General features: G+C 39.6%; 1 protein-coding gene across 6 annotated transcripts in view; it reads right to left on the bottom strand.

The window, feature by feature from the left end:
• The window catches only part of APP (amyloid beta precursor protein), a 258,939-nt gene that overhangs the window by 169,776 nt on the left and 64,328 nt on the right, over positions 1 to 24,835 (bottom strand). For all 6 annotated transcript variants that reach the window (XM_002920062.4, XM_011226002.3, XM_002920063.4 and 3 more), the window contains exon 3: positions 11,846 to 11,975. In XM_002920062.4, the coding sequence (XP_002920108.1) occupies positions 11,846 to 11,975 (130 nt within the window). The remainder of the gene's footprint in view (positions 1 to 11,845; positions 11,976 to 24,835) is intronic.

Here is a 24,835-nt window from a genome sequence, read left to right as displayed (position 1 = left end):
AAAGCAGAACCACCAAACAACCCTTGGTTCTGGTGTACTGATAATTACACCAAATACGGGATATATTTCTGCATCACTATCAGTCTGATAGACTACACGTCTATCTTCATTTCTTTTTTTTTTAGGTTCAGCCTGTCATCCATTTCTTTACTTCTATAATTATATCCTCGTTTCTTTAAAAAAAAAAGAAAAATGAATACATAAAAAGTCCCTAGGGATTTAAGCTGGATTCATTTTATTCTTGCTATTAGTTGTCACTGACTGGCAGAAAAAGCAGAACCACCAAACAACCCTTGGTTCTGGTGTACTGATAATTACACCAAATACGGGATATATTTCTGCATCACTATCAGTCTCTACATTAAGCCCATTCAAATCCAATTAATTCTTCTGCATGAAATCCAGGGTCCAGGAGACTTTTAGTAGAATCTGAAAACAATCCAATCCTTTGCCTAAAACAGATCTATATCCCAAATAGTACAATAAACTAACAAAGAAAAATGGAATAGGCATAGTCCATGCTCGTTATGTTCTTTGTGTAATCTGAGAAGCCCAAATTTAGCATTTACTGACTACTGATAAGGGAACTCACATACGTCATATAGGAAATGTCCAAATAAGCTAAGGCAATACAAGGGACAAGGCATATTACCAAAACTCTGGGAGTCACGCTGAGTCTGATGACCAGTAAATACCTGGGAGGCCTGGCAGGGATTAATAGCACAAGAATCCTCAAGCCAGCCCTTCAGAAGCCACTGTACTGATGAGGTTTCTTAGTAGGTTATGTGTATTGCCAGAGAATGAACAACCCAGAAGGACTCCTATAAAACTCCAATATGGAGGATTTTTCGAGTGGGCTACAGAAAAATGAGCCAGAGAAGGAGAATTAGAGTCAGCTGAGAGAAAAACAGAAACAGCAGCATAATAATGGTGTGGGAAGAAGGCAATGACGAACAGGGTTAGATACCACTGCGAGGTTAAAGAGGACAGAGAAATGTCTGATGGATTTGATGAGAAAGGCAGCAGAGAGCTCATTCCATGGAGTTGAAGAGAGGGATGACTGATAACAGCTGGCTGTGGAGGAAGAGGGAGGTTTGGAAGACAGAACAGGAATGGTAGACTACCATGTCAAGTCAAGAAGTGCAGCTGTGAGAGGGTAGAGCAACAGTGGAAGTTAAAGATGTGGGGGTCAAGGGGCGCCTGGGGAGGCTCAGTCGGTTAAGTGTCCGGCTCTTGGTTTCATCTCAGGGCATGATCGCAGGGTCCTGGGACTGAGCCCCACATCGGGTCTACACTCAGTGCGGAGTCGGCTTGAGATTCTCTCTCTCTCTCCTTCTTCCTCTGCCCCTCCCCTCCCCACTCTCACTCCTCTCTCTCTCTAAGATAAATAGAATCTTAAAAAAAAAAAAAGATGTGGGGTCAAGTAACTAACGTGAGGGCCCAGGGGTCTCTGATGCATAGGGAAATATGAGGAGGCTAAAAATTACTGACATATGAAGTGAAATGAAGGGTCTATTACCAAAGGTACTTACAAAGTCAAAGACTGTAGACAATGCAGTTAAAAAAAAATCTACTGAAGAACATATGTGCACTGGTTCCCAAAGAATTTAGACTCAATTGAGAATTCTAAGAACTTAAAATGAGAACAAAGGTGGAAAAAGAGAAATAAGCTCAAATGATTTAAGTGGCATAACTTCTTGGCACACTGAACATGAGTCCCTAGTGTATTAAACACGCTTAGAGAATACAGAATATCCTAGCCCATGACTGACAATTCTAAGTTCTCAGTAAAACAGCAAAAGGGAGCCACATGACCCCCTCACAGGAATCCAGCAACTCTGAGCTGATAAAGACACCACCCAATAAAGAAGGGGGATCTTCAGTGACAGCCAAACCTTTAGGACATAAACACACACAAGGGCGTACACATATTCTTAGCAAACTAGTTAATACTGAGGGTATGGTTAGGGCAACTTCAGCTAGGAGACACATTCTTGAAAATGCATACACCTAATCAATAAACCAATAGGATGACTCCAAATTTGAACATCACATAAAGATTTAAACCTCTCGAGGGGGAGTACTTACAAATTTACACATCAAGCACCTACCAAACACCGCATCATCTCATCGTTTACTAAAGGCATTTAATAGGAGAGTAATTAATGGTTAGCATTCAAAAATATGACCTAACTCTTCAGGTACAACATGAGAGTTCCCAAACTCCATCACCATTACAAATGATATTTAGAGGTGGGTTTCTGCTAGAATAATCCTTTATCATTAGAATTAAAAGCCAAGGATAATGAAACTATCATGAACTAACATAAATGGTATGCTTTCTCTCTGAACAGACGCCTCTGGCATACGTTGGCTTTAAACTGGACACGTGTGAAACAGGTTAGGCTCCATCTCCTAGAGATAAGCATTTAATGTTCTTTTACCTGGATCCAAAAAAACTTGGGTTTCTTTCTAATCAGAAATTCCTACATTGAGTTTTTAGTTGTTAAATAAAACCTGCCTTTCCTCTGTTGATCAACACTAGGTGAAGTAAGTTTTTAGTTGTTAAATAAAACCTGCCTTTCCTCTGTTGATCAACACTAGGTGAAGTAAAAGTAAGTAAAGTAACTGACATTTACTGGAACCTCAGAGATTCTTTTAGGCATGTGAAATTGATGCTTTATGCCCCTTCCTCGCCTAGTGTTTGGGCTTCTCCTTCCCTTACTTTTCCTTCCTTTTCTCCATATTCACACTAAATCTCAATTCATTCACTCTATAGGTACCTACTAAGTACCTATTCTGTGCTGTGACACCCTCAAAGCCCTGGGGATATTTCAGTGAATGAAGCAAAAGTCCCAACTGCTGCAGAGTTTATATTTCAGACAAAAAAACCAAATTTTTTTCCAAATTTATGGTCACTAAAGGAAAACATTCCTAGTCTTCAGTTCCACGTACCATTTATCCCCAGTAAAGCTCTACAATTATTCTTTGCCCCATCAGGCCATCAAATCCACTAGCTGCAATACTTTGTCCCAACCTATTACCCTCTTATGGGTTTGCCAGTTAAGACCTAAAAGATAATGAGGAGCTATATAGCCAGGTTACTACAGTTTATGGAAATATTACTCCAGAGTAGAAGCAGGGTGGTGGTTGTTGTTTTTTCTACTTCAACTGTATCACCTTTTAAAAGAACTGATAGAATAAAAGGATTTATCCTGCTGCAGAGAATGTACACTGCAACAAGCACTAAGAAAATGGGTATGGCTCGCAGGTGATTTTAGCATATTAATGACATGTGCAAGATAAATAAAACCACACTGAATGTGAGGTATGTTTCCGGACACCACATAAAATAGCCAAATCAATTTCATGTCCTCCCGAATAAAAAAGGGGATTTCTGTACTATTCCAAATTTAAATAATCAACCATCTTAGTTCTGTTCTAATTTTCCAACATTATGCACCAATACTACCAACACAACTACTGTCCTTGGGACCCTCCCATAAATGTTTGTTAATTCATGTCTCTACACTGTCTCTACATATGCCTCAGGATGCGTATAAATGCCTCCCTCTGGAGAAGCTTCTGTCATATGCTCCAGCTCACACTACCACCATCTCCCTAACTCCTGTTTTTACACCTATCCCTCATCCTACTTACACAGAACATTCATACTACCTGGTCATGAAGTGGCCGGTTAATTAGGACTGGAAATTTAAACGGATTCGTGGTAAGGGGAAAACTTCCAGAGAAGAGGAGGTTAGTTTTGATCATGTTGAGTTTGGTCCCTCAACATGGTCAAACACCTGTCACTAAATTAGAGAAGATCAGCCTGTTTCCAGAGCAAAAAGGATCACAGATACAAACCTCTACAACCTCTAACATTGTGACATTCTGCCCTACATTCTGCAGATCAGGTAGAAAGGTAATTTTATGTATGTACAGTCATAAATTATACCCAAGGGAAAGCAAACATCTCGTAAAGTCGATATATACCACACAAGAAGCTCAGCTGTTACATCAGTTTAGCTTTAGCCACCGCAGAGTTTAGACAGCTAAATGAGGACACCCCTCTAAAGTAAGGTGCCTTGCAACTTTTAATTTTAAAAGGAATTTCCTACATTAGAGAGCTGCCTGGGAGCCTTAAAGTCGCCTTCTTTCTGCCACAGGCCTACTTGATAACTTTCTCCACAGCAGGAAGAGGTAATAAAAATCATTGACTCCCATCTCATTTAGGGGTCACTTCTGCTACCTACTCTTCCCTGTCCTGAATTCTGTTCTCAAATAGCTGTTTTTCTTGATTTTTCCACTGTAGGTCTGTCTTCTCAGTGTGACCGTGAAGTTTCACACCTGAGCCCACCCCCTGGGCAATGATGATATATTCTTTCTTTTTATGTTACAACTTTGTTACTTTTCACCTTTTGAGTTTTCTTTTTCTGAAGTTAATGGTTGCCTCCATTTTAAAATTTGCTTTATTTTCTACGCATCTTTCAAGCTTGTACTTCTTCCAAAGTCTCCAACAGTACTCTGAAACCACACTAAGCACAGGCAAGCCCTTCAGGTAATGCATCAGTGCCATTTTTATTCCTGGAGACCTCCCCCAGGGGCCCACCCATTCTCCTCCAGTCTGGACTGGCCGCTCTCCCACTGCCGAGCAGCTGTTGTCATGGGATTTCCCTTCACCATCAGGTTTCAAAGCTAAAGCCTGAGACTCACAGGCAGGAGAGATGGGGGTGGGGATGGGAGGAATAAGAGCCAAAAAAGACTCCTGGGACGTATCTCCAGCATGAACTAAAATTTATCAAGGAATGTGGAAAAGAGGGAACATTTAATGAAGCCATTCAGATTAAGAGAACTTATCCCTAGACTCTACAGTAAAACAAATATTGAGAGCTTTCCAGGTCAAGTACTAAAATTTAAGTATTTCATAAGATTCTTTGATACTGAAATTGAAGTACATCTTAAGTCAGGCTTTAGATTTACTGTCATCTTTATGTCACTTCTTACATTCATGATGCCTTTTTGTGTGTAACTGTTAAAAAAGAGCATACTTTTTCCTTCAATGCTTTTCAGTCAATTCTTTCATTAAGTACAAACATCAAATTACTTCTCAAAAAAAGCACTGAAATACTTGAGAGAAATCACTTTCCTTATTTTTACTTCAGTATTCTTCATATAATTAACTCTTCCCTTCACAAGAAATAAACAGTTATACTTTAATGGGTACTATTTAGAGATACTACAAAAATAAGCTGTACCTAATTCAGTACTAAAACTGAAAAACCTGGAAGTGCACAAAAAAGCATTCTTTAGTTCTTTTCCTAGGGAAGAAATATATCAAAAACTTCCTATCATTGGGGCGCCCAGGTGGCTCAGTCGGTGGAGCAATGGACTCTTGATTTCCGCTCAGGTTATGATCTCGGGCCCCTGCTTTGGGCTCTGCGCTCAGTGGGGAGTCTTCTTGGGGATTCTCTCTTCCTCTCCCTCTGCCCCTCCCCCCACCCCTGCTCTTGTGTTCACTAAGATAAATACATACATCTTTTTAAAAAACATTTCCTATTATTTGTGATGGTATTAAGTCTATGTCTAATACGGTTTACATACTGTTAATATCACTTTTTAATTGTAGTTCACTAATTAAAATATAATGAAAACTGGGGTTTCATGGTGAGGGTCTAAGTTAATTCAGTGAATTCCATTTTTTATGATGGGTTTAAGCCACTCTCTTGCCCCCAAAACCATAATCACAGCTGTCTGTGCCACTCTAAATTTTTCCATTATGTCTTGTATTTGCCTTGTTCTACAATTATTCTCATGGCACAGAACATGGAGCCCCAAGTCCCCAGAAATCTTGTACAAGTTTTGTTGTACACAAATTGTATTTTTTACTATGGCATTTTGGAAAGTTCTTTACTGGCTAGAACAGTAAGCAAAATCAAGACAGGATGACCTCAAGTGTATTCTTTGTCTTGGGAAATACAATGATGAGAATTGAGTTCTAGAAACAAAAGGGAAAGTCAGTTTCTTTTTTCTGCTGGAGGAAGTGACGTTGTAGGAAATGACCCAAGCCACACCATCAGAGAAAGGTGCTCATAAGTTACCAGAGTAAAAAGAGAATTTTTGGATGAAAGTCAATTTCCTTCTTGATTCCCCACCAGCCAGCGTCTGTCTCCGTATATGAAAAACAATTATAAAAAAGCAGTATCAAAAAGAAATTAAACACAGAATATGTTTTTCACGAGGTTAGCTGTTCATTATAGAAGATGACAGTAAATATAGGGGCCATAACTCACTCACATGGATAAACAATAATAATCTCAATTTTTTGATTTTAATATTCCACTATCTCTTGGAGAAAGCTACATTGCGCACATACAGCTAGTAGTCCAACGCAAACAGTGCTGGTATTTCATACCAAGAAATGGCAAAACACGAATAACCGGAGTATCAGGATGTGCCTGAGTAACTATTCACCCTTCTTATGACTGGCTGAACTATTGGCTTAAAAAAAAAAAAATGACCTATTCTCAAAAATTCCAACCTTAGTTGCCAAAAGCAAAAGTACCATGGGTATACATACAACACCAGCCTGAAAATAATTCTTCAGATGTAAATTTATATTAAAAATATCATAATAGTATCTATTAAAAAAACGAATGAAACCAGCAATGCTTTTTAAAAATCGCTACCTTTAATCATAATCAATTACCATTCTCCCTAAAAGAGTGAACCATGCTCTATACATACCCTGTACAGTCCTACCTTCAGGATTTTTACTCATCCTTTGTTTAAACCCTAAAATTAAGATATCCTTCATTCCTGTCCCAGTCCTTGAAATTTTGGCTCAAATGCTACTTCCTGCTAAGTCTTCTTTAAATTTCTCAGCTGGAATTCCCCATACCCATTCCTAAACTATAACCTGTAGAAGAGGAGGGACCATATTTTAGCTATCTTCTTGGCCACACACATAGGCAGTGGACACTTACACAGTGAATATATAATTATACCTTTTCTTAATCATTTTTGTAGGATTTATTTCTCTGTGAATAGTCCACTGACTGTTTCCCAAGTTGGAATTTAAAGAAAACATTATTGTAAATAGTCCCTTTATTACTAGCAAATAATATAAATTAGATTTTTAAACTTACTATCAATAAAAAAATTAGCTTAATGTAGGAGTATCTTTAAACCAGAATCATAAATCAGTATTAAAAATTTCCTTCCTATTTTCATATATAATTAAATAGCACATATGTATTTTATTAAAGCAACTATAAGATTTGCAAGACATCCAACCAATAACTGATTACAAAAAGAAAACAAATGACTGCGAAGTATCTACCATGATGTTTATCACAGCATCATTTATAACAACCACCACCACAAAATAAAGGAAACAACTAAATCACCAAAAGTAAGGAATAAACACATTACAGGGACTGCTATAAGGTTAATTTAAAAACCGTGTGTTCCAAGATATTTAATTTCATGAATAAAGTAGTATAAAAATGCAAGGTGGAAAAAAGTTCACAAAAAACAAGAATTATGTAACTGTGAAAAATACTAAAAGTAAACTATACGCAAAAAAATACAGACCGAAAGCAAGTTGTTATTTCTTGGTCGTGGCTGCATTTTCTCAACTTGGCACAATGAACATGTATTACTTTTGTAATCAGAGAAATTTAAGTACACAGTTATAATTCTTAGCATGTCCTACAAAGTAAAACGCGCATTAACTCAACACTATTCATTTCTCAATGCATCACTGAGAATCACTGGAACAGCACCATTGCAAATAAACTGAGATTTCTTTTCTGTGCCTATCATCTGGGACTGGCATCAGTGAATTTTGTGTTTTAATAAAGCAGTGCCAGCACCCCACAAGGCATAGCTGGAGATTTTCAAAAATTTTTATTTTTCTTTATAATAACAAATGTTACTTAATGACTCTTGAATATTATCTCCAATAAAAAAAGACAAAATTAAAGATTTAACTACATAAATCATTCATGCTATCCTAGCTCTTATCCCAGAAAAATCACAAGTTGTTAGAAGTTCCAGAAAGAAGACAGAACAGCAGGTACAATAATTAAAACAAGAAGATGAAACCGTTAGAGACAACAAAGACCACTAATTTTTTCTTTTCAAAATTTGATTTATTAAAAAAAAAACCAACGTTCTCAGCTTTAGAAAGCAAATCAATCTGGAGCCAATATAATCAGGGCCAATGGGGAGCTGGCAGAAAGGGGAGGAAGATTTAATCACTGGTCTTGGTGGATGACCTAATCAGAAGGAAATCATTTCTGTATGTTCTCTTATGTAACCAAATGTCCTTCCCACGCAGACACAATCTACAGGGAAAATGTAATTTCTTGCCATTCAACAATCTGCCCTGAAAGAAATGTAGTTCCCATATACAAGTTTGGGGGGGATACAAACAAAAAACAAGATCAAGGACCTTTATGAATAATTAGTAATGATGAATACTGTTTATACGTGGCTGAAGATAAGAATGGAGACTTTTTAAAAAATCTGGCAGCCTGGTACTTTTGAAACTAAAGTCTATTTTCATAAGAAGTTATAAGCACTGTATAAAGCTTACAAGGCACAACCACCAGTAGATAAAATGACGATTATTCTGTGTGCTCTTTCAAGCCCTTGACTTCTTTTTCAACTATCATTACCTGTTGATGGATATGACATTTTGTGTACCAATTTCACTGTCCATCTTTTTCTGATAAAAGTCACTTGTTTATTATAGAAATTAACAGACATTTAAATAAAATCAAAATCACCTGTAACCCCACTATTCCTAAATAAACACTGGTAAGATTTCTTTTCCATGCATATTTTCTTTTTTATTATTGAGAATCAGACTCTACATACTGGCTTTGAAGTATGACTAACTTGGAACATTCACTGGTCCCAGGCGAAAGACCACATAAAAAGGAGTCTGCTGTCTCTCCAGGAACAGTGATTAGCCTTCCCTGATGAAGAAACGTTCAGGGATTCTGGCCATTCCTTATGACAGCATGATGTAGACAATCCTTAAAAACAGAGCACTTTCAAGAATTCGTATCCCTCTGGTGTGCAAAATCCAGGCTCGTCGAGCATCATTCCCACAGTACGTATGTACATGACCCAGCACACGATCTCCCAGGACTTCACGGGCAGTTGTACGGACAGACTGCAGGGGTCAATGCACACGGGGGGAGCCACAGGTATTGACTGGATTACTGTGCTGGGACATCTGGGCATTTACAAGAGCTTAGTGTCTACAGTAAAAACGTCTCCCACGCCCAGCCCCATTCTTAAAATTAGGTGGAGTCTCATGTAATATTCTTGGATATTGTTCTGCTGTATGATGTGTCCCATGGGAATTGTCATTCAGCATAAATGCAAAAAACTACTCTGGTACATTATCTGTCAGAATATCCAAATACAAACTTTTCACACCCAAGAAGATTAAGATAGCTGTAGATAACTCACACAAGAGTAGCCACCAAAAGACAAGGTATGACTGTCTTAAAACTTTACTAAAGCATGAAAATTCAAAATCGAGATGAATCAAATACCTTCAGCCTCTCACCTGACCATGTCTGAATAGTTTCTGGGTCACTACTACTCGTATGTTTGGAAAGCCTTGAATATAAAATGAAATAGAATGACTTAAGGTAGCAAGTCTTTAATTTCTAATTCTTTTGGACTAAGCTATTAACCCACTGTTGCCCCCAGAAATCAACAGTAATTTGTCTTATGCAATGCACCTTGCCTATACGATCAAATGCAAAGGGTGAAAAGAGAAAGCCAACTCACTCTCAAGGGAAATCACTCACTCCGTGGAAGGAAAGTGTCAACAGCAAGCTCATACACTTGCTCCATCTAGACAAGGAATGCAAGATACTGCCGAGCAAGTATGTGCAAGACAAATAGACGATCTGAAGAAAAATAACACAGTACAACACCGATTCTGCATCTGATAGGAAGGTCAGGAAGGGTGCATACTAGGCATAACAGGCATTTTTCTCTCCTCAAGCTCTGTTTGGGTTTTAATGTGCTTAATGTTTAAGATAATTGTACTCTGTTTTCTAGGTAGCGACTTTCTGAAAATTACCTTTAGCAAAATAATGTTTTTTGTCCAAAGGGAAGTTTGGATATAGCCATACAGTTTGGAGGATACTTACATTAATGCTAAATACTAATTCTTTGTTCAAGCAGCTAGTCATGTATAAGAATGCTGCTTATTACTACCATAAAGTGGAAAATATTATCATGTGGAGACTGATGCTATGGCCAGAGTCATAACTGTCTCCTTTATGAACACAACGTGTACTGTGACTTTTTAAAAAAAACTGTTATTGATTGCTTCCCATTTACAGCGGTTCTTTCCTCTACGATCTGATGTGATAAATCAGGTGGTTATTAGCTCCAAAACAATTTTTGTTAAGACCATAACATGGGATTGTGTATTGAATGGTCCTGGACTTTGGTCCTAATTCTGTCACAAATACCTGTGCCAGGTACAGCAAGACATCCTCCCTCACGGACTCTCAATATTTACGCCTGTGAAGTGAGACCACTTAGAAGGAACCTGCCTCCATGGTGTATAACATGCTTTATCACAATAAAAACATTTTGACAGTTAATCACAGCATTATCATAAAATCTCTTGATTTCATATTTAGATTTTCATTCTAACGTTCAGTGTTTTCCATTAATGTCTCAAATTATGCACATGCACGAACAGTAATCGCTACATATGCTGTTATGGCATTCATGTTTGAGCAAGTACAATACAGATTTCCAGAACTTTCAACAGTTGTGCTAAGTTTGCTGTTGGGACTTGTTTAAAAAAAGATCTCTTAGTTTTTACAAGACGTCATTGGAATGTATATCAATATTTGTCCACAGCCCCCTGTATAGATCTCTACGTCCTTACAACCATGCAAGCGATCAGACCAAATGTTGATTTCCACACTGCTTGGTTATATAAAAATATCAACTAGGAAGAAAATAATTACCAAGTAAAATTAAATATGGAATATGACAGCGTTTCCAGAGGAAAAAACATGACATCACCCTAAACAGCTCAGTTTTTCAAATAAAAAGTGGAAGTAAAATTTGAGGTTGGTAAGAGAAACACACATTTTAAACCTTAGTGGTCTAACTGGTTCCTCCAGTTTGATATAACCAGAAGAAAGAATTCTCTAACTCTAGTGTCCCAACTATTGCCAGGAGAAGTAATCGGTTGTTTCAGGGAAGAGACTTTGAAGAAATCAGCAGAATGCAGGAGACGGTGATGGGTATTAAGGAGGGCACATAGTGCATGGAGCACTGGGTGTTATATGCAAACAATGAATCATGGAACACTACATCAAGAACTAAGGGTGTACTGTATGGAGACTAACATAACATAATAAAAAATTAAAAAAAAAAAAGAATGCAGGAGCTTCACATTCGGTTCTCTCTTGTATGAAGTCTGCGTGAGACACACACTAGTTCTCCAAGTCTAGACAGTTAGTGTGCGTGAGAATCACCTATGGGATTTGGTAAAATGAGGATTCCTGGACCCCATCCCCAGGCCTTTTCATTCAGCAGTTACGGAATCGGTCTAAAAATCTGTGGTTTTAAATAAACATTTTAGGCAAATTCATTCTAAGGCAGGAGGCTCAAAAATATTGCTCTTGTGCTGTCGGAACACAGGAGACTTTCATAGTCCAAAATACAGTCCCACACAGACTGGCCGAAAGAAATTGCACATTTGATCGAATGAGCGCGCCCTTCTTTTTCAGGCCCAAAGACCAGAGCAATCAATGCGTGTCCGCCACGCGGCGGGCCAGCTCACCTAAGCAGCGGTAGGGGATCACAATGTGGGCGTGGGTCTTGCACTGCTTGCGGCCTCTCTTGCACCAGTTCTGGATGGTCACTGGTTGGTTGGCTTCCACCACATTGGTGATCTGCAGTTCAGGGTAGACCTGGGGGAGCACACAAGAAGGGAAATTGTTACTAGAGGCGGAGGCCGGCTCGCGCACGCACCTCATCGACCACTGCTGTTATTCTAAGGCACTGCTATCTATACCCAGCTTGACCGAGCTTCAGAAATTCCGAGTAAAGAAAATGATGCAGGTGACAAAAACCTAATCATTCCAGTCAAAATATTAAGTGATGTGACTTTTATTTTATTGCACCCACTCAGGCTTAAAGTGTTGTTTTTTTTACCCCCAGGGGAGGTAAAATAGAAATGGGGAGGGGACTCTCTTATAAGTATGGGGTCATCTTCATGCAAAATAAACTCCTGTGAGGATGATATTCTGTAATGTCCTAAATAAATGTTATAGTAGGCAACCCTGGGAATATTAGCATTACTTAAATTTAACCCACCCCTATTTTACTAAGCAAATATTTTACAATACAGGATATGACACATAGCAGCTTTCTATATAAAAATCCTCTCTTTATTCAGAGTAATTTATATAAGAACCATCTGTCGGGGCATCTGGGTGACTCAATCATTTAAGCCTCTGCCTTCGGCTCAGGTCATGAACCCAGGGTCCTGGGATTGAGCCCTGCATTGGGCTCCCTGCTCAGGGGGGAACCTGCATCTCTCTCTGCCTCTGCAGCAACCCCTGCTTTTTCTCTCTCTCTCTCTAATAAATAAGATTTTTTTAAAAAAAGAATAATTTGTCAAACAGCTATCATGTGTGTCATTTAGATAAAGAACTGCATTCATGAATCTTCTCCCCTGATAACTAACTACGGTTTTTGCTTTGATCACTGATCTCATAACTTACAGTGCTTATTAAGCACTCAGAATGAAATGTGAACTTGATCAACATATAAAATATATTTGCCCAATACTAAATCACTTCTACTAATAATAATGAGTAGGGCTGTGAAAGAAAAAAATTAACATAAAAATGTATTTCTAAACTAAACTTTCCCCTGCATAAATCTTACACTTTGCTTGGGTTGCTGTTGTGCCAAATAAAGACAATAAAGAGAGACAAGCCTAAGGGAATTGAGGCTGTAAGCAAGGGAATGGTTATAGTGATGAACCCTAAAATTTTACGTGGGAATATGAAGGTGGAATATGTGGTTAAAAGGCTGTACTATCAACGAGTCTTGGTGTGAGCTACAGAATTTCGGCATAAAGGCACTGAAGAAAGTGAGGTGGTTACAAGTGGTACCTGGACCTTGGAGAGTTGAAATGCAAGATTTCAGAGGAGTTACATCACTGGCCATTTCAAGGAGGAGAATACGGCCATGGGAGGGCTGATGAAGAATGATGGTGGCAGCAAGATGACTGGCGGAAGGCATCATCAAGGAACTGGGAAACTGGCATCCTGGAAGGATCTTTGAGGTTGGCAGTGTTTGGGTGACAGAAAGTCAAGAGCTAAACCCCTCAAATATCAAGGGGGAATGCTGCTGAGGTGGAGAGAGGTCTCCAGACTCCCAACAGACAGAAGAGCAAGGTGCCCTAGTTCACGAGCACGTACCTCACGTTTTAGGGAAGAAAAGGGAAGAATGGGTGGGAAGTGAAGATGAGGAGGAAGGAGGCCACCCCCACCTCCTGGCACAATGCTAGCAGAACTGTGAGGAAGGAACTTCTACCACTAGACTCCAGGGAAGCAGTGCTTGTGGGGGAAAACCAGGTTTCTGAGCAAAAAAAACAGCATCCGCTGTGTGGGCTACGGATAGGGAGAATGTCGCTTAGGATTGTCAGTGGCAGTCAGAGAGGGCTTGCCACGATCCTGTCTTTACTTCAGCTGTTGATATTTTATTCTCTGTGGGTTTGGGGGCATTAGTTCTGATTTTTTAAATACTGCATTAAAATATAATTTGATTTCTGAGTGCCTCATTCACGTCACCCTAGTCCCAGCCCTGAGCTACATCAGTTAAAAAAAAAAAAAAAGCACTGAAAACAGATAAAAGCCAGTCCATCCAGACAGTGGATTATCCAGCTCCCCCAAAAAATGAACTACCAAGCCATGAGGAGACACAGAGGAACCTTAAATGCACATGACTAAGTGAAAGAGGTCAATCTGAAAAGGCTCCGTACTGTACGATTCCAACTCTATGACATTCTGGGAAAGGGAAAACCATGGAGACAGTAAAACGATTAGTGGTTACCAGGAGTCAGGGGGAGGGAGGGATGAACAAGAGGAGCACAGGGATTTTTAGTGGCGTGAAATTATTCTGTATGATACTGTGACAGTGAATGTGTCATTATACATTTGTCCAGACCTGTAGCTTGCACAACACCGAGAGCTAACCCTAATGTAAACTATGGGCTCAGGGGGAGTATGAGGTCAGTGTCAATTCATCAAGTGGAACATATGTACCGCTGTGGTGGGGGGTGCTGACGATGGGAGAGGCTGGGCGAAGGTGGGGGGTAGGGGATAGATAAGAAATCCCTGGGCCACTTTCTCGGTTTTGTTGTGAACTTTAAATTGCTCTAAAAAAATGATGTCTATTTTTTTTAAAGATTTTATGTATTTATTTGACAGGAAGAGAGAGTATAAGCAGGGGGAGGAGCAGAGGGAGAGGGCGAAGCAGGCTCATGACCTGAGCCAAAGGCAGATGCTTAACCGAATGAGCCATCCAAGCGGCTCATAAAATATATTTTTTAAAAAATTAAAAAAAGAAACAGTAAGGCCCGATCAGCGTAGTGTGGGATAAATCCAGTGGAAGAGGTATGTGCCATAAGAACACACAAAAAAAGGGTATCTGAATCAGAACCCTGGGGTGGGTACCGAGAAAGTTACTCTTCAAAAACACAGCCAGTTAACTTAGCTCCAAATGGAAACAGCTACTCTCCCTTTATTTTATTTAGTTTGTAAGTATCGTAACACCTAGCTGCATGCATTTCGGTCACAGATGATGCTCAACTTGAAAATGCCACTAAAAATTTAATATCCCCATGGCTTTCTTCCATATAATGAAAGGTGAAGTGGCTCTTTGTACAGGAATATAATTCTCCCGCCACCTTTCCTTGTTTATTAGATCACAAAAGTACAGCACTCGTGAGTCATAAACTCCACGACACTGGAGAGTTTGCCCTGAGGGACACGACTTTATGTGCCTTAAATTGTGAGTTACTGCATTTTTCTTAAGGGTTTCTAGCTGCCTCTTCACAGAAATACTACCCTGCTGAGAATCTTCTCAGGAGCTTTGAGTTTTCTGCAAGTCCTGTGGCAGGCACAGACAAGTCACTTTTTTTTTTGAACAACAACAAAAAAACCCCCCTCAAAAACCACCATTAGCAGGGTACAAATTGATTAGCAGGAAAGGAAGGCTCTCTTGTTCATGCTGCATCCCATCTTCAGTTTCTGATAGTGATGTCTGGGCAACAGAGCAATAACTTACTCAGCTGGGAATTTTCTAGCAGACAGAATTGCATACTGACAAATTAAAATCAGTGAAAACAAGGCTCTTCCCTAAGATCACCGGAGATACAGAAAGTGATTAACCAAACACAGAATTTACTTCCAGTTTCTGCCATGGAATCTAGAGCATTTGCGTTCTTTCCTGTGCTTCGACTTTCTCAGAATGCCAACCACGACGGCTGTTAATATGCAGGCGGACGAGGAGATCACAAACTCTGAGCTTGCAGAAATCCCATGCAGTTTGTGGCAGTACCCTGAACCTGATTCACCTATTTTCAGAGACAAGGAGTTATGGGTTTGGATCTGCCAAAAATAATAAAATTTTGAGGTTCTAAAATCAGGAGGTTTATTTTAGAAGAGGGAGCAACATCAACAAGGCAAGTAACACAATTTCTTTAGAAGCACACAGAAAGTCCCAGGGAGTCTACAGGCGCACACAAGCCCCAACCTAGAAGCAAAACCGAAATGACACAATGAAAAAGACCCATTAAAGTTTCTGACTAAAAATTCAAGTCCTAGACACCTAGTTTTTTTATTAAGCAGCTCTAGCAGGTGACCAGAGACAACCATTTTTATAAGACAAGCATTTTATTTTGAAAAAATTGCACAGTTCATAGGTTTAGGCAAGAATAAAAATTAAAATAATGAGACACGCCACGAGGCTCGTGGCTAGTGAAGTCTGACTTTTCAACATGATTAATTAGAAGCATCAGTTCAACGTGTTACATTTTTTCCTTATAGCATCTCAAATTTTAACATAAAAAATAAAGACAGTTGAGTTCCTTCGGCAATGTGCGACTTTCCAACACAGGCAACACGTGTATTGCTAACACAACAAGCATTACTAATTATCTGCTGGTGTAGGATTAGCAAGTGAACTTTTATGTGGCCTCTTTCTTTTCTGAAACATTTCCTGTGTGAACCCCAAATACGAGCGTCTATTTTCTTGATTAATAAAAAAAATGTAGGTCACTAGAGCTATCTTAATAAATTCTTAAAACAGAAGCAAATCTAGGTCTGTGTCAGTGACATGAACAGTACACTGTCCTCAGTTCCTACGAATCTTCCTGAATTACAGCCACCCAGAGCAATCGCTGTATCAATGCACACAGCGTGCTCCAAACACACCCCTACTTAAGACCTTCCAGCACGCTGCAGATGCCCAAGCCTATTAGGGTCTCCCCATGTCGTCGACAAACCTCCCCCACTCACAGTGTAATGCAACGTTAATCCCTCTCTCCCACTTCAGGAATGCTTTATGGTGTTTATCACAGTGTGCCTCACATTCATGGCAAGGACACATGTATACCGCCTGCCCGGGGTAAAATGCACTTTCCCGAAGGGCAGGAAACACAGTTTGGCACCCCGGAGCCTCCCTATGGTTCTCCGCGTTCATTACCTTTGGTTCAAGGCTATCAGGAGGCTGCCAACTCCCTTCCCCTCTCTGTGGTGCTCTAGCCCCTGCCTTCCAAAGGAGTCCTCATTAGCAGGCATGTTTTAACTCTGCAGCTCCGTCCCTTAGCTAATTAGAGTCCTAGGAAAGCAAACAGTAAATTGCATTCTCTTCCTCAAGAGCTCTGAATTCTCACACACACACACACACACACACAGGCTTAGCCAGACGGATGACACCAGGCTGGTCGGAGAAGTCATCATCAGAGATGGTGCCAATCTCAAACCCTGCGGGGGAAGGGGAGCATGGGGCCAGGAAGCAGCAGCTGGCCTAGGGGATGCAAAAGGAGGTGCGCACACAGAAAAAGAAGCTAAGGTGAGAGAGGCAGGCCCAGGAGCCCGAGACAGACAGGGCAGAGCAGCAGACAGGGGACCGCCGATGACCTGTCCCTCCAACGAGGCATGGCACAGTCCCTTCAACAAGCTCCTTTTTAAGCATCGGCTACTTTGGTGGCTTTATTTTCCTCCCAACTGAACAAAACCCAAGAGGGCCCAACTCAGATGCTGGCTCACAAACACCCCCCCCATCTTTGATCGCCTCAACCTCTGAATCCAAAGCAGTTTCTCTTCCATCTGATCGCCTACCACTTTCTGCCTTCATTACAGCCCCGTGCCTTTCTGCCCTATTAGAACATATGCTCCCTGAAGGCAGGGACAAAGGGACTCCTCTTCGTGTTCCCTTACCTGTGGCCAACACTGTGACAGCACAGCAAGTGTCTCATAAGTATGTAATGGGTATTCCTGCTGAAGTTCAGAGTCTAGTAATTGTGGGGAAATTCAGGATATATTAAACCGCCATCAGGGATTATCAATGTATCTCTTAAATAAACTAATCTAAGGAGTATAATATTATAGTTGGACTACGAGCATTTGAGGAGAAAAAGCGTCTCAACGCCTTCCAATATTGTTCTTCCAAGTATGATATGGCAACTTGTATAAAGAATAGCCTCATGTAAGAGGCCATAGATTAATGTTAATAAATACACAGCTAGGGAAGATGCTCAGGAAGAACTAAGAGTAAGGCTGCTACTCAGACGAAGGCAACCCACCCAGCTGGTCCAGGAACCCAAAAAGAGCCTACTCTTCTGGCCACAGGAATATGTGTTATCTTTGAAAGCAAATGTATCAGTACATAAATTAAACTTTTTTAAAAAAGAGAATTGAAGCAATTCAAAATATTGACAGCAGGGAGAGAAGAGTAAAAACAATCTCAGATCCACATTAGGACGTTATAGTTGTTTTTCCTTCACGACAGAACAATACCTTAAAACCCAGTCACCGTCGGCATACTTTCACTCTGAATTTTAAACATCTGAAGTCTCTCTTTCTCTATCCAAACTGGAAATATATTAATCTCAGACAAGATAACTTTTAAGTTGTTAAATATGCAAAGCAAGAAAAGACATTGATGATATTTAAGAAAGCCAAGAACATGTAGTTAAATACGTTAACTATAAAAATAGTTAAGACATATGTTGTTACAGCCCGACAGAACTTTCCTCTATTCCCAATAATTAAAGCAAACAGGGGAAAACCTCTGTGTCCCTTTTGCAAACAGGCCACCTGAGACAAGTGACTAATGCCACAAGTCCTATTTATACACAACTAAATCCCAAATGATCCAGGATATTCAAGACCACAAAATCAAATGTAGTTAGGAAAAGGCTGAAAAGAGTTAATCGTCATGGTAAAAAAAAAAAAATTGTTACAAATTCTGAAGATAAATTGCTTGCTGCTCCTTCTAGTCTATTAACTTTTGAAATAAATTTTTAACCAAATTCTCAAAGAGATTTCTTGTTGTGAAAAAAATGCTAGAAATTATGTAATGGTAATAAAAATATGTCTTAAACATATAAGTATGAAAATAAATAACATGGGGCTTTGGTTTGTCTTAAATCAATTTACAGCTCAGCAAAGGGGAAGAGCATCACATCTGCAATCATGGGCTTGCCAAAAATAACGCAGGCCGTAAAGGAGGCAAGATAGAGCACGTGCATTCCAGACTTATCCAGGAACAAGAGAGACTAGATTTTGTAATTACTGAAGTTGAGTGACACGTACCTCGGGCATTCATTATGTTATTCTTCTACTTTTATATGTGCTTGAAATTTTGAATTAAAAAGAATTAAAAGTAAAAACAACAACAACAAAAAAAACCAGTCCAGTGGAAACAGAGTCAAATTTCTAAATATACAAATGACAAAACGAATTCAAACACAAAGATACAAAGTGCCACGTTCGACTGCAGTTAGCACCGATAAACATATGCATGAAACAAAGAATGAGAAACTCCACAGCAAAGTGGTAGAGGTCATCATGAGATATTTTCATCTGAAACCTCTAAGACCAATTTCCTATTCAAAGAACCCATTCAAGCGGAAAATAAGAAAAATAAAATAATGGAGGATTTCCCAAGTGCCAGAATCATTGCAAATGTTTTCAGTGTAGCAAGGCAGGCAATCCTCCATCAGTTAGCAATCACTCCATTTCACAGAAGATCAAACTGATGGAGCAATCATATTGAAGTCAGGGCCATTCCTGAGCACTTAGATGGCATTAACTACAAGTTTTAAATACATTTTACACTTCAGTGTATAAACCAAAACAAAGTTATGCTCCAGACAATAAAATTTCTGTTTCTGGATTAAAATGACTACTTTCTTTAAAATTTTCTGTAATACAAAGATAGATCATATCAAACCGCTTTCAGCATAAATTCCTTTAATAATGTGAGAGATACTGGGAATTGAATAACGAATTTAACTGAGAAAGAACACTGGAAACCAAAAACAACAGTCTCTGCTTACAATGTCATGGGGTGCCAGAAGGGCAACGTACAGCTGAGGAAACATGCCTGCAATGTGGGAAGTGTGAGCAGTGCTACATTTTCACAATGACGACCTTATGGACAAAAGCAAGGGATGTAAAATGCTGCAGGGCATTGGCCTATTTTCCAGTAATTTGTTACAGTGTCTGTTTCCGACACTGTATATACATAGATTGTTATATACATACACTGATGTTCAGAGTTGAACAATATTGTCAGAGAACCCTGTTCAATGCATGAGAAGTGCCGAATGTAGAAACAAATGGGAGGGGAGGGAGTTGTGAGATGGGGAGAATCACTAACATAAACAGGAAAGGACACGAATGTGAAAACAAAATCAAATGTGTACACATATAACCTAGAGTCTCATTCTCGGTCAGTTTACGGTGATTTTTAAAAATATCCAAACTGTACAGTTTTACTACCAACTCTACCTCAAAGAAGAGAAAAAACATATTATAGGAAAAAACTTTTAGTAAAAAAATTAATTAAATGTAATATAAAAGTCCCCGGTATTACTATGTACCTAAAAGTACACAGTATTACAGTATTATAGTATAAAAGCACCTAGTGGTACTGCAAATATGTAATAATTGAGTGTCCATTTAAGAACCTGGTAGATGATAAGAAGGACAAATGCTAAATCAAACATTAACTTGATTAAATGATAATGTGTAAAAAAAAAAAAAATCCAAACTCGGTTGCATCTCTTTTATTTAGCTCTAAATCCTATATTTAGCTCTAAATCCTATGGTTTGTGCAAGCAATCCTTACAGGTACACAGACCATTAATGCATAAAATATATCTGTTCTCAAATACAGGCAGCCGGACACCTCTATTTGCAAATTATTTCACCTAACAAGAATTTCTGGATCTTTCAAATACTGAAACCACAATGCATATGCACCTGTAATTTGTAGGTCAATTTTAAGTCTACAAAGGTGGATGGGACACATGGAAAAATAATAATAATGGCCAAGAATGTACCACTGCTTCAACTGTTTCACTGTGTATATAGTATGCTCTCAAAATTGGTTAGATTAAAAGAATCACATACAATGTTTGGGTTTTTTTTTTAAACTTAGTTTTAATGCCACAGTATTGTGGAACCGAGGTTGAGAAGTAATCCTTGTCTGGGAATCCCATGTTTGGTGATATATTTTACAGGAGGAAACTGGGCAAAGGAAATGGGTTTGTTCAACTTATCAAACAGGCACATTCTGTTTTGTTCAGGCACTGGTATGTTTGGTTCGGTGATCCTGTTAATTTGTAGACAAAACAACTGTTCATTGAGAAAAAGAAAATTTAAAAAACGGAACACACATATTGTCAGCTGTGGCAAACACTTTGGAAAAAGAGAGGATGCCCGTGATCTAACTGAAGATTAGAGCGAAGCCGACTTTCCAGCTGGGAATCTTGGCCAGCGATGCTGAGGCCTTAACCTGTTCCAAACTCCCTCCGGAGAGCTGCTCCCCAGTTGAGTTAGCGGAGCAACACCTCTCTAGGCCCTCCCCTTCAAAAGGTGCTGTGAATGGTAAGGATCCAGAGGGCGGCAGAGCCTGTGTTTTAATTTCTCTCCTTAAAAAGGGAGGAATGGTGCTGGGACTTCACAATTTTTTGTTTAACTGATAGTATTTAACTTTGACAGCACACACCTGTGTGTTCCTATCATGCAGCGAGGACACGGTCTAAGATTGGTGAGGCAGCTTTCCTGGGTTGCTCAGGTAGAAGGACAGCAAAGGCTGGATTTGAAAGGTCTGTCTAGTGAAGCCCATGCCCCCCCCCGCCCCATACAGCACCTGACCCCCAAAGGCTCCCTTATCAGATCCTCTTTTTTTTAAAAAGATTTTATTTATTTATTCGACAGAGATAGAGACAGCCAGCGAGAGAGGGAACACAAGCAGGGGGAGTGGGAGAGGAAGAAGCAGGCTCATAGCAGAGGAGCCTGATGCGGAGCTCGATCCCAGAACTCCGGGATCACGCCCTGAGCCGAAGGTAGACGCTTAACCGCTGTGCCACCCAGGCGCCCCCAGATCATCTTATATACAACAAGGCAGACGAGCAGAATGATCCTTTGCATTCCCTTGCATGCTAACATCTTGAGTTCTGAATCCCCTTCTCTTCCTAATCCAACCTATCCTTGGAGACAGGCTAATTTTTCTGAAAGTGTCTTGACCACAAGACACTCATGCTAAGAAATAATCCCACAGCTCTTACTTCCAGAATTAGACCTGAAATCCCCAGATTTATAATCAAAACCTCCTACTTTCCAATTCTCTGAATTCTCAATTTATCCAATTATAAATTTATAAGCTACTTACAAGCCAAGAATGGTGTCTCACCAGTCAGCAACACATGACACGAAATCCCACTCTGAACAGCATTCAATAAATACTTGCTAAATTTGCCTGAATTAAATCTGGGAAGGAACAAGATTCTTTATTGCACTTCCAATTTTTATTGTCCCATCCCGAAGAAGGCTTTGGTTAAATAAATGCTTTGGTTTTTTTTCCTTAAATCTTATCCCATTCAAAAGAAAAGGGACAATAAGATCTAAAAATTATAATTTTTGTTTCTAGGCTTCCCTATATGTTTCAAGGGGAATATTATTCTATTTCTGTTCTATTTATAAGACGCCTAGTTCCTTAGAACAATGTAACGGTTTGGGTAATGTAACAGTTCATTAAGGCAAGTGGCCACTTTAGGCTGTTAAATGATGAATAATTCATACGGTTATTTTCAAGTTGTTTCCGTGATGGCAGCACTTCCTGTGTCTCATATCTAACAGAGGAAAGGAACTGCGTTCTACCACAGGACCACAGAGGAAGATAATGATTGAGCAAGCATCTCTGTGGTCATTGATTACTGCACAGAAACCATCCCAAAGCTTTGTAGTGTCAAATGAGAAGCATTGTAAACTGTGTTATCTCACACAGTTTCTGTGGGTCTGGAATCTGGGAGTGATGCTGACTCCAATGAGGGTCCAGTCAGGATGCTGGCTGTGGTGACATGAAGGCTTCACCTGTACAGGAGGCACTTGCACGCGGTTCCTTCGGGAGGGGGTGCCAGGAAGATGCCGTCCCACGTCTACAACCAGATAGCCCTCACATCCGAGTCCCGGTGCTGTGTAAGTGTCCTCATGACACAGCAGCTGGCTCTGCTACAGCAAACGTATGCAAGGCTGAAGCCACGTCTTCATGACTTCGCCCCACACCCTCGTTTCTGTAATGTCCTCTGGGTTACACGGGTCGGCCCTGCACGGTGTGGGAGACTACCCACGGGTGTGAATGCAAGAGAAGGCAAGTGCCCCTGGAAGACATCCCCGAGGCTAGCTGGCTACCACGTAATAATTTAGAATTTCTCACTATTCTGTGGTGTGACTGGGCAATTCTCCACATTGTGCTGCCAGCCAGCACACCGCAAGGAGGGCTGCAAGGTGCGAGCAGGCATGTGCGCACGGCTGGTCACTGGTATGGCTCTCTGGTGCCTCTCTTCTTACAAGGGGCACTGGTGCCATCGTGGGGCCCCACCCTCAGGACCTCATCTCACTTGCGTGATCTCCCCCAGGCCCCACCTCCGAAAACCATCATGTTGGACATCAGGGCTTCAACATATGAAACTGGGGGGAGGCACAAACATTCAATCCACAGCTGTCCTCAATACCTATTTGATGAAGAAATGAAAGAAAATCCTCAAATAGGACTGACGGTGCTGATAAAAAACAACCACGGCAAAAAGTAAGGAAATGCAAATACGTGAGTGATGATTAGGCAGAAGAGTAACTATTAGGATCAAAACCGGGCATTTCTGGGTACCAAGAAGGGGTGACTTGGGGTAAAATGCAGATTAAACAAATAGTCAATTTAAGCCCTAAGTTTCAAACTATTTTCCCAATCAAATCAGGAGGCAAAAATGACAATATTAATAACAAAACAACTAAAAACAGGGAATACAAATTGAGAGGAATGACATATTATGAAGGACATGGACTAGATAATTCACCATCAAAATAATAATATTTGACACATCGTATTAAGCTAAGCATCCACAGACACCATGTGCAGCTATACAGGCAATCTTCTGGAAAAACAAATTTAACAAGTGAGTTAAATTGGTTAGCAAAAGGTCAAAATGAGGTCACGGTCATGAGTTCAGCCGGTTTCGTTTTGTCCTAGGTGCAGGGACTGCTAACAGCTGCTTCTCTGACTCAGCCAGCTGTCTCTAAAAGATCTGTGTTTTGGTCACAAGAGGGACGGAGAATATAAAGAAAAATATTATTCATCACTATGGGGAGAAAAATAATCACTAAATGAGTAGCACTGTAAATGGCAACTAAAAGTATGGGCTTCTGCATATTTTTTTTTAAAAGTATTTGCACCATGACAGATGCCAGAATAAAACGGATAAATATCTTCAAGGTGTTGAACAGAAATGCCAGTCAACCTGGAACTCTATACTTAATTAAGCCATTGTTCATAAAGAATTTAGGAAATAACCAAGATAACAGCCAACCAAAAAAAAAAAAATCAAAATAAATGATATAGGAATACAGATGATTTTGGTGGAAGGATTGGTATAAACAATGAACCCAGTTAAAGACAGAACCTGCCACTGTGATTATTACAACAATGGAACAGATTGTAATATTACAACTTTGGAAAATATAACATTACTATAAGTTGCAAAACCTGTAAAAGAGGAGATAGAAAAAACTGAATTGAATTTTTGAATATTCAAAAATTGAAAAAAATTGCATATTATTTTCTTTGGCTTTCCTACCAGAAAATCATTCAATACTGTCTAAAACAAAAACATAGGTGTCAAAAAAGGAATAAAGAAAAAGAAACATTTTCCAACAAAACACAGAAAAATTCAATCCTATGGAAAAAAAACCGATTTCTAATTATAAAAGAAAAATATTAGAATACTTAAAAGTGGTTAGTGGCAGGAAGACCTTAAAATATCCATAAGGAATGTTCCGGATAGTTCAAGATGCACCATTCAATAGAAAATGCCAAACACTGTTTAAAAGTTCTGAGTGACCATCTCTCCACCCCACCAGTTTCTCAAAAGTCAGTTAAAGTCATGACACACTATGAATCCCCTCAGCTACCCTCTCTCTAACCTGTAACTTTTCTAATGCACTCTGTGCTTCTAAGCCCACTGTGT

Source organism: Ailuropoda melanoleuca, chromosome 1 (genome assembly GCF_002007445.2).
Source record: "Ailuropoda melanoleuca isolate Jingjing chromosome 1, ASM200744v2, whole genome shotgun sequence".
NCBI lineage: Eukaryota > Metazoa > Chordata > Mammalia > Carnivora > Ursidae > Ailuropoda > Ailuropoda melanoleuca.
This window is presented reverse-complemented; position numbering and strand designations above follow the sequence as displayed.